This window comes from Triplophysa rosa, linkage group LG13 (genome assembly GCF_024868665.1).
Source record: "Triplophysa rosa linkage group LG13, Trosa_1v2, whole genome shotgun sequence".
Lineage (NCBI taxonomy): Eukaryota > Metazoa > Chordata > Actinopteri > Cypriniformes > Nemacheilidae > Triplophysa > Triplophysa rosa.
Genome location: NC_079902.1, coordinates 2,435,723 through 2,449,848, shown reverse-complemented (window position 1 = coordinate 2,449,848; position 14,126 = coordinate 2,435,723). Strand labels below are relative to the sequence as shown.

Genomic DNA, 14,126 nt, shown 5'->3' with positions numbered 1-14,126 from the left:
GCCGCCAGAGGAAGTTACGTCAGCTTCGATGCCATTGGCTCTCCCTGTCTCGTGACCGATCGCGTCATTTCGTTGGCTTTGAACGTGAAACGGTATTGGCTCCCGCGACCGACTCATCTAGCTGTTCCGGTTTATCTTTTGAATGGGAGCGACTTCATGATTCACGGACACGCACGGCATCTTCATGTAAAGTTATGTACGGCTTTGGTGCAAAAAGGTCTCGAAACGAGTTGTTTGTTATATTTTGTAATGCTTTTGGTCAGTTTGTGCAATAAATACCTGTGACTGTACTTTTATTCGCGTGTTGTGTTTTATATGGCTGAGAAGTGGTTAGTTAGGGTGAGGTTGGGGTTAGGTGCTACAAAATATTAAAACCATAAATAATTATGAAATGCTAAGAATTGCACGCATCTCGGTCTGGAGCATTTAGCAAACAGCAACGCAGTTCCCTGTTCGTCGAAAAACGACGCCAAAGGGGTACCCTGCGCGTTCAAAAGTGACGCCGAGGGGGCTGACCGAGCTAAATATGTGACGAGTCGGGAGTGAGAACGGTTGTCTATTGAGATTATAGAATGAAGCTTTGAATGTCTGTTGTCATATATGTATCACACTAAAACATCAAAATCCTCAACCACACCCCAAGTGCTAAGCGAACTCAAGATGGGCGTACATAATACGATACATAAAAAATAATTTACGTTAATTTTTGTTATAATTTTAGCAAAAGCTACGAGACCGCACCCGAATCGCTGTGTGCTCGGTGTTCTGTTTTAGGTGTATCAGTAAATAAAATCAACTAAGGTAACAATACAGCACATTTTAAAACGAAAAACATCCATGCAAACTTAAACTAGAAATTTATTTACAGGCTATAGCTTGAAGGCGATGTTCTTTTGAGGAAAATACAGGCTTTTAGGTATGGAAAAGGGTGTCTTATTCTAAAGCATCTCCTAGATGTCTATATGACATCTGACAGCAGACGTCTCCGAGAGGTATTGCAGATGAGCAAACTATGTTTTGCAGATGTAAATGCAGACATCAAATAGACATCTGCATATGTAGTGTGCTATCAGGAATAACATTTTTAATTTTCAAATAATTGTTGTAGATCAAATATTCTAATAGTCGTGCACCAGACTCTCCACCCCCCCATGTTTTTCTATGTTTTTCATAGGATTGTTGATATGAACTCATAAGGTTTTGAAAGTACACATTTTTGTTTGACAGCCATTATCATCAGAAGTGGAATCAGCTGCAAGGGCTCTTATTGAAGTGTTAGCCAGGGGTCTTACTCCATCTTCATCAAGTGGCACTGGTACATCAAGGAGTGCTAATACACCGATAACAGAACATGTCAGACTGAGTGGGCAAAGTGGCCTTACACCTTTGCCTATTCCGCCAGGACCAGAAGATAGGGTGAGGCAGGCAATGAAAAGGTAATTTTGTGTAATTTTATGGCTTTGCCCATCTTTATCTTATGTTGCAACACTGTTTATACATTTTTATTTTTTACTTTTACCATAGGCAGTTCCCGAGTATGTTTAGGACCGAAAATGTTTCTCCGCGGCCAAACCTTGCCGTGTGAGAAAGACAGATTTTCAAATATATGTGCTTGCGGAACCAACCATGATTACCCCAAAAGGAGATGAAGACCTAGAACTGGTACATGCCGGGCTTGGGAAAAGGCTGTTAAGTGTTCCAGACACTTTTAAACACAGTGAGGTAGTTGCAAGCATAAACAATGTAATTATATTGTGCATGTAATTTCTTTCCATGAAAAATGAATGATAAATGTGTTGTGTTACTTGTTTAAGATTGTCACTGTGCTTGAGGAAGAACTCCCTAAATTAAAAACTCTTCAGGGAGGCTGGATGTTTTACAAATCAACAGGTATTTATTTTTTTGCATGTCAAATGTAAATAAAACATGGTTGCATTGATCACTGTGTTACTAGTGCTGTAGTTAAGAGACGATTTAGTGTTTTCTGATTTTATTGAAAGAGCAGTGTGGAAATAGTGGAAATTATGCTGCCGCCTTGTGATATTGGAAACACTAAGCCTGATTTCACATTGATTGCACGCTTGAGCTTCACATCAGCGTAACTGCTTTGTCACTGCAGCTGTAGACGTACGAGAGTATTCACACTGGCAAAATAGACTTGGCGCTGAAACTACAGTTTCATTGTTGTTCATATGATGATCCCGCTTGACACTCACGCGCTGCTCCTAGTGTGAATCCAATCATTTGTTAACATGCACACCGAAAAATATGCGCTGCTCAGGCTTGCAGTGTGAAACCAGGCTATAAGGAATGGCAGTCACAGCCGCAATTGCTCTCCCCTCTGTCATGTGTAAAGTTTGTGAAGTGGTAAATACTTAATAAAAAACATAAAAGCAGCATTACTCCTGAGTTTGAACTGATTTACTCTGATTTCACTTTTAGGTGGTGGGGGGCGATGAAACTGTCTGTAATTCCCACAGACTCTGATGGGTACTCAGCTCGGCTCCTGAAGTCTGTGTCAAATAATGGGAAGAACATGCTATTTGTTGTTCCACTACAAGAGCAGCTTGCCGTTGAACCATTACCCTTTGATTCTGTGGAATTTGCAAAGATGCCACAGTCAACCTGTATGAAATGTTGCAGGAAAATTCCACTGCCCTTGTTGCCCTTACACATTGAGGAGTGCAAAAACACTCAAACTGTAGGTTCTACTTATTTTGTTTGTGAAAGTATTATGGATTTAAAATAACAAAAAGCTTCAAGTGCCAGTCTATTTTTCCATTGTTTCATTAGGAGTGTGAAACTGATGTGACTGTTCTTGATGATGATGATGAAGATGATGATAAAAATGTGAGCGAAGCCGTTGACCAACCAAGCACACTCCATACAGATTCTGAACAATCATCCCAGGTATTTCATCAGAATTCATTCCCTGATTAATGCAGATGTTTAGACATTTTATAGACTGGTAAAAACATTTTTTTCAACATTTATGTAGAAATAAACCAAGATTAAGTTAAAAAGTTTCTTTACTTTCCATAAACAAAGGAGTAAATTACAAGGTTTTCTTACAATTTTACAGATTTGCCCCATTTGCCAGATGTCCTTCCCAACAGATATCTTGCATTATCATGCAAGCATGTGTGGTGAACGGTAAAGTTATTCTACAATACCCATAATTACATTTGCCTTTTAGACCATTACTTTTGTTTAACTTGTGTTGTTTGTGATGCCAGTTATAGATCTGATAGAAAATACTGGTACCAAAATGATAGATATGAATATGTAGAGATCATATAGATCCAAAGATTAGAGCCTCTTTATACCATACTTCTCTCTTTGTCAGGAAATTACAAATTCTGTATTAAAAATATAAGCTCTATTGTGAATTGACTCTTCAGATCAAAGAGGCAGATACAGGGATGAAGGAAAGAACAGCAGGCAGGAGAAGAAGTGACAATAGAAAAAAATGAGCAGAGTTTATCAAATAATCTTAGATGTGTATCGATGCTCAGTCAGACAGTAGAGAATTACTCCTTCGCAACAGGCTGGTTTCACAGATAGGGCTTAAATTAAACCAGAAGTAGGCCTTGGTAAAATTAGGACAATTAAGAAGTTTTATAAACGTGCCTTAAAAACATTACTGCTTTTGAATATTTTGCCCTTTAGCCTAGAACTCCGCTACATCCTTGTCTGTGAAATTTCAGCTGTAAAGAATTTGTTTTTTTATTTGATTTAATGTGAGAGACTATGTCTAAACTGGCTGCATAAATAAAACTGAAAAGTTTTTTCTGCTGTGCTTATTTTAGAGAGTTGAGTTTCAGTGGCATCGAGACTCCAAGCACTTCAACAAGAGATGAACTGCCAGGACCCTCAACTGCACAATCACCCACATCACTTTCAGCAGGTTATAGCCACACATTCTGCTTGGATAGCACTGTGTAGTGCTATGAATTAAGATAATCCATATATATATATATATATATATAGTCAAACCTTTCATGTGTTGTGGCTTTGTCTGTAGCCATACATTTGTCATTCAACAATGCTTTTAAAATGTCCTTTGCACAAAATGAGAATTTCTTTTTTTTTTAGCATGGAAAAATGAAATCGACCCTCAGAAAGCATCTCGGATGTTCTGTGAAGAATTGCTTTCCCAAAGTGTACACTGTCCAGCTCTGTCACTACTCCTCAACCAATTTGATACTGAGGATGAACAGGACAGTACACTGATATCATTTTATAAAATGAACAGTGCTAATTGGTCAGCTCCATTGAAATGTAGATTGACAGGTATTAGTTGCAATCATTTATTGTAATTATTAAAACAAAATTTTATGCAACTATCGCATGTAAAATGCAGTACAATTTCTTCCATTTCTTTTTTTTAATTAAATTATTTGTTTCTAGGAGATGCAGCTGTTGGCAAAGGAGTCAACCGTCATGTTTTTTCATTGATTATGCAAAAACTGAAAAGTGGCTTCACTTTAAATTTGGGTATGTAATCGGTTGCAATACAGTTACACACACACATACAATTTATATACAGATCAAATTTTCTCTTCATTGTGATGGTTGATGTAAACATTAACTGGTTTCAGTCCATAACCCAGCATTCTGTCTGGATTAAGCAGTAGATGCCTAGACAGTACATCTTTTGGGTAGGTCTTCTCTATAGAGAGCCTGTAACGTACAAGATAATATGAACTGAAATTGTCCATGATAGTGGTGGTCTGCTTCTGAATGCAGTTTCAGCCATTTGGGACACACCTTTACAAACACACAGAACTAGCACCTCAGCATAAAAGCAACAGAAACTGCTCCTTTCCTTATCTTGCTCTGATTGCTTCAGTCCAGAGGTGGATTAGTTATAGTAAACATGCAGTGAAAAACTTTTGGCTCAGGTTAAGGTTAATGTTATTTCTTAAGGTTCTTCTGCCACAACCCTTTTCGAGGGGGAAAGAAACCACCGTGTTCCTTCTGCATCTGTTGTACTACGTGACAGCAACCTGTTTCAAATGGCGGGCCGAATGATAGGCCATTCTTTCATACATGGAGGTCCTTGTCTTACTGGACTGAGTTTACCTGTGGTGATCCTTCTTACTGGAGGGAGTGTGGACAGTGCAGCTTCAGTTCTGACGCTGGAGGATTGCCCTGATTTGGACCATCGAGAAACCATTAGTTTGGCAAGTACTTGCTTTGTATCAAAGTATTTTTTTTTCATAAATATCACTACATCATTGAAATTATTTTTGCATCCTCTTGCAGCTCAAGAAAACAGATCTCACTGAAGAAGAAATTACTAGATTGAGTGATCTTTGCCTGTTATGGGATCTCCCAGTTCCAAATTCCACAAATCGAGACTGGCTGTTTCAACAGCTGTTGTCACATGCTGTAAGTTTGCGGTTTTGTTTTCTAGTAATTTTGCAACAGGAGACATTGAAAAAGATTTGGTCTCTATTTACCAAACCAAAGCTTAGCAATGTGGTGAAAAGAAATTGCATATTTTAATGTATTAGCTGAAGATTGTAAATTAAACAGCTGCAGTTTCTCATATGCAAAATTAAGCAGCAGAAAAGGAAATGCTATACACGGCAGCAGTTTTGTGGCTTCTCTCTGCTGTTTTAACAAATTATTTTAAGGTTAATTATGCTAACATCTATCAACTACATCAATACATTTTTGCCATCAGCTCATTGCGTTTTAATGGGTGCAAATTGTGTTTATAAAATTAACTATTTAAATGTTTATATGCTTTTTTGAAATATGGAATTTACTTTTGTACATTTTGTTTTCAGGTGCTTGGGCGTGTTAAGTGCCAGATTAAAGATGTTCGAAAAGGTATCAAAGAAACCGGTATCTGGCCACATCTCTCCCAGAGACTTGACAGTCAACACATTGTTTTCCCAAGGGAATAGGTTATGGAAATTACAGCACAGGTTAGCATAGGCTACTTGTATTTTAAGAATTCACAAAAATATACAGGAAAAAGCAGTCTATCTTATGTGTAACTGATAATATCATTACAGATTAACACATTAACATTTTTGAGAAATCATGATAATGTTATTTAACAAATGGTTAATAAGTAAAACTGCTTTAATTGATATCCCACTTTGCAGATTAGTAACATTACATAGTCAAACATCAGTACAAAAATTAATCAACAGGAATAATGAGTAATTGAAAAACAGCATAGAAAATGTATTAATGTAGAAAATTTACCACCCCCTATAGTCAGTCCTTCAAAAAATTTCTTGGCCGAAGCATTTTGTTGAGGATGAAGAAGAAGACATCGATGTTGAGACTGTCAGCATGATCACAGGCTACATGCGTAACTTCATTGAAGAAGGTATGGATTTATTTATGCTACTTGAGTTGTAAATGGTCGGTTTATTAATGTTTGTGCAATGTAATAACACTTACATGAACTAAAATGTTTTTTATTTTATCTTTTTGCATTAATTAATTTCCCAGCATCACCAAACATGGTTGCTGACCTGCTGAAGTTCTGGGTGGGGTGGGAGATCCCTGAGAAAAACCTGGTTGTACAGGTGGTTACAGCAGAATACCCTGTTGCACACACGTTTTAACACATTGCGCCTTCCATGTCACTATCAGAGCTATGGCGCATTCAGAAAGGATATGCTGATGTGCCTGAACTCTGTTAATAGTGGATTTGGCCTCATTTAACTATTTAAGTAGCATCTTAAGTTAAAAATGTTCTTAAACTTGAGTTATTAAAAAGGATGCCAAAGTATTTAAAGTTTTACAGTGTTAGTGTTAATTAGTGTAAGCTTTTGTCTTTTAAAATGTTAATAGATATTTCTTGCCTCAAAAGTTGCACTAATGTAAAAATGTTGTTTAAGTAATTCTTGTATGTGCGAACACACGCACACATAGACTATTACAACAGTACAATTTAAACTTAAAAAAAATATATAAAAAATAAAGTATATATAAACAGTTACATTTAAACAAAAACTTGTTAAATAAAGCATTTTCATTTGAATACTCGTGTTGAAACAGTTATTTTATAGGAATGCGAATAAATTGTACAGTGGGTAAACATGGAAAATGAAAACTCCACACATTCAGAAGAAGCTGGTACAAGGCAAGAAATTGTAAATGAAATTTGGCACAGTTTAACTTAGTCTATTAACAACTGGATAGTCCTAAAATATACATCCACTCCAAAAGAATCGGAATGCTCCATTGGGTCGATGGTTTCTTGGAGATCTGCAATTTCATCATCAGTTAATGCAATGTCAAGAACAGGAACATGCACCCCAAGGTTTGGGTCCTCAGCGTATCCGCTGTCCTCCCATTCAATGCTTGATATGGCTTCACTCTGAAGAAAACTAATTTGTGCATTTAACTTACATATTTAACATTTGCCTTCATCTTATGTGGATGCCAAATTTACCTCTGGTTCCAAAACCGGATTCTGGAACTGACCCACTTGCCACAACTGATTGGGTGTCAGATTGTGTTCTGTCCTTATGGAATGATTGTCCCACCCCTCATGAAAGACATCCAAGCTGGCCTGGATGCGTGGCAGGAAGACATAATGGCAGCAGAATAAATGCAAGGAGTTGCTAATATCCAGCACATGATTTTCCTCCAATGTGTGCAGAATGTTGTAGTAGACGCTTGTCACCCCTATGAATACATCACGCCATAGACGCTCTATTCTGCATAAAAAAGACACAACATAGCCCAGTAAAATAAATACTGCTATATCACACCATATATTGCTTCTGAATATGCTAATGTGTGCTGGACTCTTGTGAAACACAAGATGGAAAAAAATGATTCACAGAACAGGTTTAACATGAACCTTAACATATACGATTGAGTGTCTGAAAAATATTTATGCATCTCTTGTCTAAATGGTAAGGTAAGACATCAATCTTTTATGTTCTGTCCAAATCGATAACTCCATTGTACCAGTAAACACACTTTTACTGGACACTAATGGATTGAATGAATCTTGACTTCTTGTGGACAGTGAATTGATAAATATCTGTATCTTAAAAGTACGGATTTTGAATGATGCTGTATCCAGTCAGCTTGGTGTCCCTGGAGCTTCAATATGACACAAAACAGTAATACTTAAAACTTCCAATGACTGTACATCAATGCACCTTAAAAATGAAAATACCTCTGATTATGAACGCTTTTACCGGCAATGAAGCTGTTGTTGTCTGTGCCACGAACCGAAAACATCAGTTCAGCAATTCCCACATTTTCACCTCCATGATCACCTCGGACTCTGCAACCAAAGTATTATACATTGTGATCAGTTACAAATTCACACAATTAACAAATTATAACTGAAGAACAACATTAGCAAGTTGAGAAGTACAGAAGAATCATGTGATAAAACAATAGTTTAAAAAAATTTAAATGTAATACCTCTCCGGAAAACCATGTGTATTCACTGCCTCTCTGAAAAAGGCCAAATGGGTGTCTGAGCAGTTGTTGTTGGCCACCTTTAGGTACATAATCTGTCAAATATATTTTAACATACTGTATACAGCTATGGTAATATAGATATATAGTTTCTGTGTCAAAAATGACCGTATAAGTGCAAATAACAATATAATAACTATCAACATAATAAAATATCAACTCAGGGTTTTAACTTTAAGACCTTTAAGGGGATAGTTCACCAAAAATTTAAAATATGTCATCATTTATTCACCCTCTTGTCATTTCAAACATGTACGGCTTTCTTTTTTTTGCAGAACACAAAAGAAGAATGAACCAGTGTTACCCATTCACTTCTATTGCATGAACACAAAACCAAATGCAAGTCAATGGGCACCGCTGTTGTTCGGTTACCAACATTCTTCAAAATATTTTCTTTTGTGTGCTGCGGAGGAAAGAAAGTTTTACAGGTTTGAAGTAAGGCTGAGTAAATGATGACAGAATTTTCATTTGATGACATCCTTTAAATGTTGTTAGGGTCTGGACAAAACCCCAAGTGTTAAGCTTACAAGAGAACACATCCAAGATGGAGAACAAACTAATAAACTTATTACACTACTTATTACACACTAAGCATGCATTCACACATTTTGTTGTAAAACCATACATTTAAAATATATAGTATCGCTTTATTTCACTGTTTATAAAATATTTTTTCTATTCATAATAGTTTATTTATAGCATACATGCTTAAACCCCTAACAAACATTTAAACGAGGCTTACCTTTCTTGAGTAACCGTCTATTCCACCAAAGATCACAAAGTTGTACCTATTAAAAACCAAAACAATTAAAAAACTACCCCCAAAACAAGAGCATTCTGCTCAAAGCACACAAAGTGTCAAGTTTTTATTTATATTTCTAGAAGCCAGGACAAAGGACAAACAAGAAACCAGTACAATAACATTCAAAAGACTTTATACTGAAATGGAGACCTTCGGTATGACTTGCAAACATACCTGATGAGTTTATGGTTGGTGTCTATGTGCACCATGTACTTGGGGTAAGGAGCAGCATATCTTCTCCGAGCGATACATCTTATGTTGGTCATCCTGGAGAGAACACCGACACTGTCCACTCGATGCATGGATGCACATACCCTATCCCACTGTACGCGGTGCCCCTGTGCCAGTAGAGCCCCTCGAACCATACGATACCCGGCATCTGGCATGGAGTTCTTGACCTCTGTGACAAGGGCATCGAGCTCTTCATCTGTGCATGTACTGTACAAATCTCTCACAGATAAATTGTTTTCACTCATCCTCCTGAACAGCGTTGCACGAGAGACACCAAGGAGGTTGGCAATAGATTTGACTGGCAACCCAAGTTCAAGCAGATGGGTAAGATGGGCAGTTAAAATTAAAATTTTTGGACGTCCTCGTCCATGGCCCAGATCCAGCTCCACTGTGACTGATACCTCCTCTATATCCATCTGATGCTGTATGAGGTTGATTAGATCTGTAAGGGCTACCATTATATCCTCTGACACATGTATTATTTCAGACAGGGCATTAATAAATACTTGTTCTTGTCTGCAAACAAAATGTAGGTATTCAATGTTCAGTGGCTGTCTCTCCAAGACGTGGACTACGCGTTCATGAAGTCGTTGAAGAATATACTGCTTGAGAGATTCCTAAATTATTTAAAAGAATAGATGTATTTTAATGTACAGTCCTAATGTTGTATAATCCTGTTTTGTCTTTTAAAATGTTAATAGATATTTCTTGCCTCAAAAGTTGCACTAATGTAAAAATGTTGTTTAAGTAATTCTTGTATGTGCGAACACACGCACACATAGACTATTACAACAGTACAATTTAAACTTAAAAAAAATATATAAAAAATAAAGTATATATAAACAGTTACATTTAAACAAAAACTTGTTAAATAAAGCATTTTCATTTGAATACTCGTGTTGAAACAGTTATTTTATAGGAATGCGAATAAATTGTACAGTGGGTAAACATGGAAAATGAAAACTCCACACATTCAGAAGAAGCTGGGTGTACAAGGCAAGAAACTGTAAATGAAATTTGGCACAGTTTAACTTAGTCTATTAACAACTGGACAGTCCTAAAATATACATCCACTCCAAAAGAATCGGAATGCTCCATTGGGTCGATAATTTCTTGGAGATCTGCAATTTCATCATCAGTTAATGCAATGTCAAGAACAGGAACATGCACCCCAAGGTTTGGGTCCTCAGCGTACCCGCTGTCCTCCCATTCAATGCTTGATATGGCTTCACTCTGAAGAAAACAAATTTGTGCATTTAACTTACATATTTAACATTTGCCTTCATCTTATGTGGATGCCAAATTTACCTATGGTTCCAAAACCGGATTCTGGAACTGACCCACTTGCCACAACTGATTGGGTGTCAGATTGTGTTCTGTCCTTATGGAATGATTGTCCCACCCCTCACGAAAGACATCCAAGCTGGCCTGGAAGCGTGGCAGGAAGACATAATGGCAACAGAATAAATGCAAGGAGTTGCTAATATCCAGCACATGATTTTCCTCCAATGTGTGCAGAATGTTGTAGTAGATGCTTGTCACCCCTATGAATACATCACGCCATAGACGCTCTATTCTGCATAAAAAAGACACAACATAGCCCAGTAAAATCAATACTGCTATATCACACCATATATTGCTTCTGAATATGCTAATGTGTGCTGGACTCTTGTGAAACAAAAGATGGAAAAAAATGATTCACAGAACAGGTTTAACATGAACCTTAACATATACGATTGAGTGTCTGAAAAATATATATGCATCTCTTGTCTAAATGGTAAGATAAGACATCAATCTTTTATGTTCTGTCCAAATCGATAACTCCATTGTACCAGTAAACACACTTTTACTGGACACTAATGGATTGAATGAATCTTGACTTCTTGTGGACAGTGAATTGATAAATATCTGTATCTTAAAAGTACGGATTTTGAATGATGCTGTATCCAGTCAGCTTGGTGTCCCTGGAGCTTCAATATGACACAAAACAGTAATACTTAAAACTTCCAATGACTGTACATCAATGCACCTTAAAAATGAAAATACCTCTGATTATGAACGCTTTTACCGGCAATGAAGCTGTTGTTGTCTGTGCCACGAACCGAAAACATCAGTTCAGCAATTCCCACATTTTCACCTCCATGATCACCTCGGACTCTGCAACCAAAGTATTATACATTGTGATCAGTTACAAATTCACACAATTAACAAATTATAACTGAAGAACAACATTAGCAAGTTGAGAAGTACAGAAGAATCATGTGATAAAACAATAGTTTAAAAAAACATTTAAATGTAATACCTCTCCGGAAAACCATGTGTATTCACTGCCTCTCTGAAAAAGGCCAAATGGGTGTCTGAGCAGTTGTTGTTGGCCACCTTTAGGTACATAATCTGTAAAATATATTTTAACATACTGTATACAGCTATGGTAATATAGATATATAGTTTCTGTGTTAAAAATGACCGTATAAGTGCAAATAACAATATAATAACTATCAACATAATAAAATATCAACTCAGGGTTTTAACTTAAAGACCTTTAAGGGGATAGTTCACCAAAAATTTAAAATATGTCATCATTTATTCACCCTCTTGTCATTTCAAACATGTACGGCTTTCTTTTTTTTTGCAGAACACAAAAGAAGAATGAACCAGTGTTACCCATTCACTTCTATTGCATGAACACAAAACCAAATGCAAGTCAATGAGCACCGCTGTTGTTCGGTTACCAACATTCTTCAAAATATTTTCTTTTGTGTTCTGCGGAGGAAAGAAAGTTTTACAGGTTTGAAATGACAAGAGGCTGAGTAAATGATGACAGAATTTTCATTTGATGACATCCTTTAAATGTTGTTAGGGTCTGGACAAAACCCCAAGTGTTAAGCTTACAAGAGAACACATCCAAGATGGAGAACAAACTAATAAACTTATTACACTACTTATTACACACTAAGCATGCATTAACACATTTTGTTGTAAAACCATACATTTAAAATGTATAGTATCGCTTTATTTCACTGTTTATAAAATATTTTTTCTATTCATAATAGTTTATTTATAGCATACATGCTTAAACCCCTAACAAACATTTAAACGAGGCTTACCTTTCTTGAGTAACCGTCTATTCCACCAAAGATCACAAAGTTGTACCTATTAAAAACCAAAACAATTAAAAAACTACCCCCAAAACAAGAGCATTCTGCTCAAAGCACACAAAGTGTCAAGTTTTTATTTATATTTCTAGAAGCCAGGACAAAGGACAAACAAGAAACCAGTACAATAACATTAAAAAGACTTTATACTGAAATGGAGACCTTCGGTATGACTTGCAAACATACCTGATGAGTTTATGGTTGGTGTCTATGTGCACCATGTACTTGGGGTAAGGAACAGCATATCTTCTCCGAGCGATACATCTTATGTTGGTCATCCTGGAGAGAACACCGACACTGTCCACTCGATGCATGGATGCACATACCCTATCCCACTGTACGCGGTGCCCCTGTGCCAGTAGAGCCCCTCGAACCATACGATACCCTGCATCTGGCATGGAGTTCTTGACCTCTGTGACAAGGGCATCGAGCTCTTCATCTGTGCATGTACTGTACAAATCTCTCACAGATAAATTGTTTTCACTCATCCTCCTGAACAGCGTTGCACGAGAGACACCAAGGAGGTTGGCAATAGATTTGACTGGCAACCCAAGTTCAAGCAGATGGGTAAGATGGGCAGTTGAAATTAAAATTTTTGGACGTCCTCGTCCATGGCCCAGATCCAGCTCCACTGTGACTGATACCTCCTCTATATCCATCTGACGCTGTATGAGGTTGATTAGATCTGTAAGGGCTACCATTATATCCTCTGACACATGTATTATTTCAGACAGGGCATTAATAAATACTTGTTCTTGTCTGCAAACAAAATGTAGGTATTCAATGTTCAGTGGCTGTCTCTCCAAGACGTGGACTACGCGTTCATGAAGTCGTTGAAGAATATACTGCTTGAGAGATTCCTAAATTATTTAAAAGAATAGATGTATTTTAATGTACAGTCCTAATGTTGTATAATCCTGCTTAAAACAAAACATTTTAAACAACAAAAAATGTATGTTTTACATCTTGTTCGTGACGGCTGTCAGTAAGTAAAAATGCAGGGCTCTAGTGTTGATCGCAGAGTGCGGATTCTCTCACATTGAAAAAGCATTTATCTTTAAGAACAGTTACTACAATTTTGATATGCAGGTAGTTATTTTTTCATCCGTAAGCGGGTTTCCATCACTCTGGTTTTATTTGCATTTTGAAGTTTCGCATCAGAAACGAGTGATGGAAACGCCAAATTTCGAATTAAAAACCCTTAATTCGCAAAAAGTTTTTACAATCGCTTGAGGTGGTTTTTCAGTTTTGCGAAAAAGGGTTAATGCGAATAATGGGAGATGGAAACGCATTTGCCGAATAAATTCCTCCAAAAAGTCACGTAATTGCACTATGAGACGGCGTAACCTGACTAACCAGAGTAGGCTACTGATCTTGTGACACAGCATCAGAAATATTGTTACGGTCATTCTTAAATGCCTGAGCAAAGTCGTCAAGTATTTCTGTAATTGCCTCTTAGAACT

General features: G+C 37.0%; 1 protein-coding gene across 1 annotated transcript; it reads left to right on the top strand.

Annotated features, from left to right (window-relative positions):
- The first annotated feature begins 2,455 nt into the window (after positions 1-2,455).
- On the top strand, positions 2,456-5,291 carry LOC130564245 (uncharacterized). The gene is made up of 8 exons (XM_057350192.1): positions 2,456-2,701; positions 2,794-2,910; positions 3,083-3,153; positions 3,810-3,907; positions 4,096-4,293; positions 4,411-4,497; positions 4,930-5,190; positions 5,269-5,291. Exons 1-8 carry the CDS (start codon positions 2,456-2,458, stop codon positions 5,289-5,291), a joined length of 1,101 nt encoding a protein of 366 aa, XP_057206175.1.
- The last annotated feature ends 8,835 nt before the right edge of the window (positions 5,292-14,126 follow it).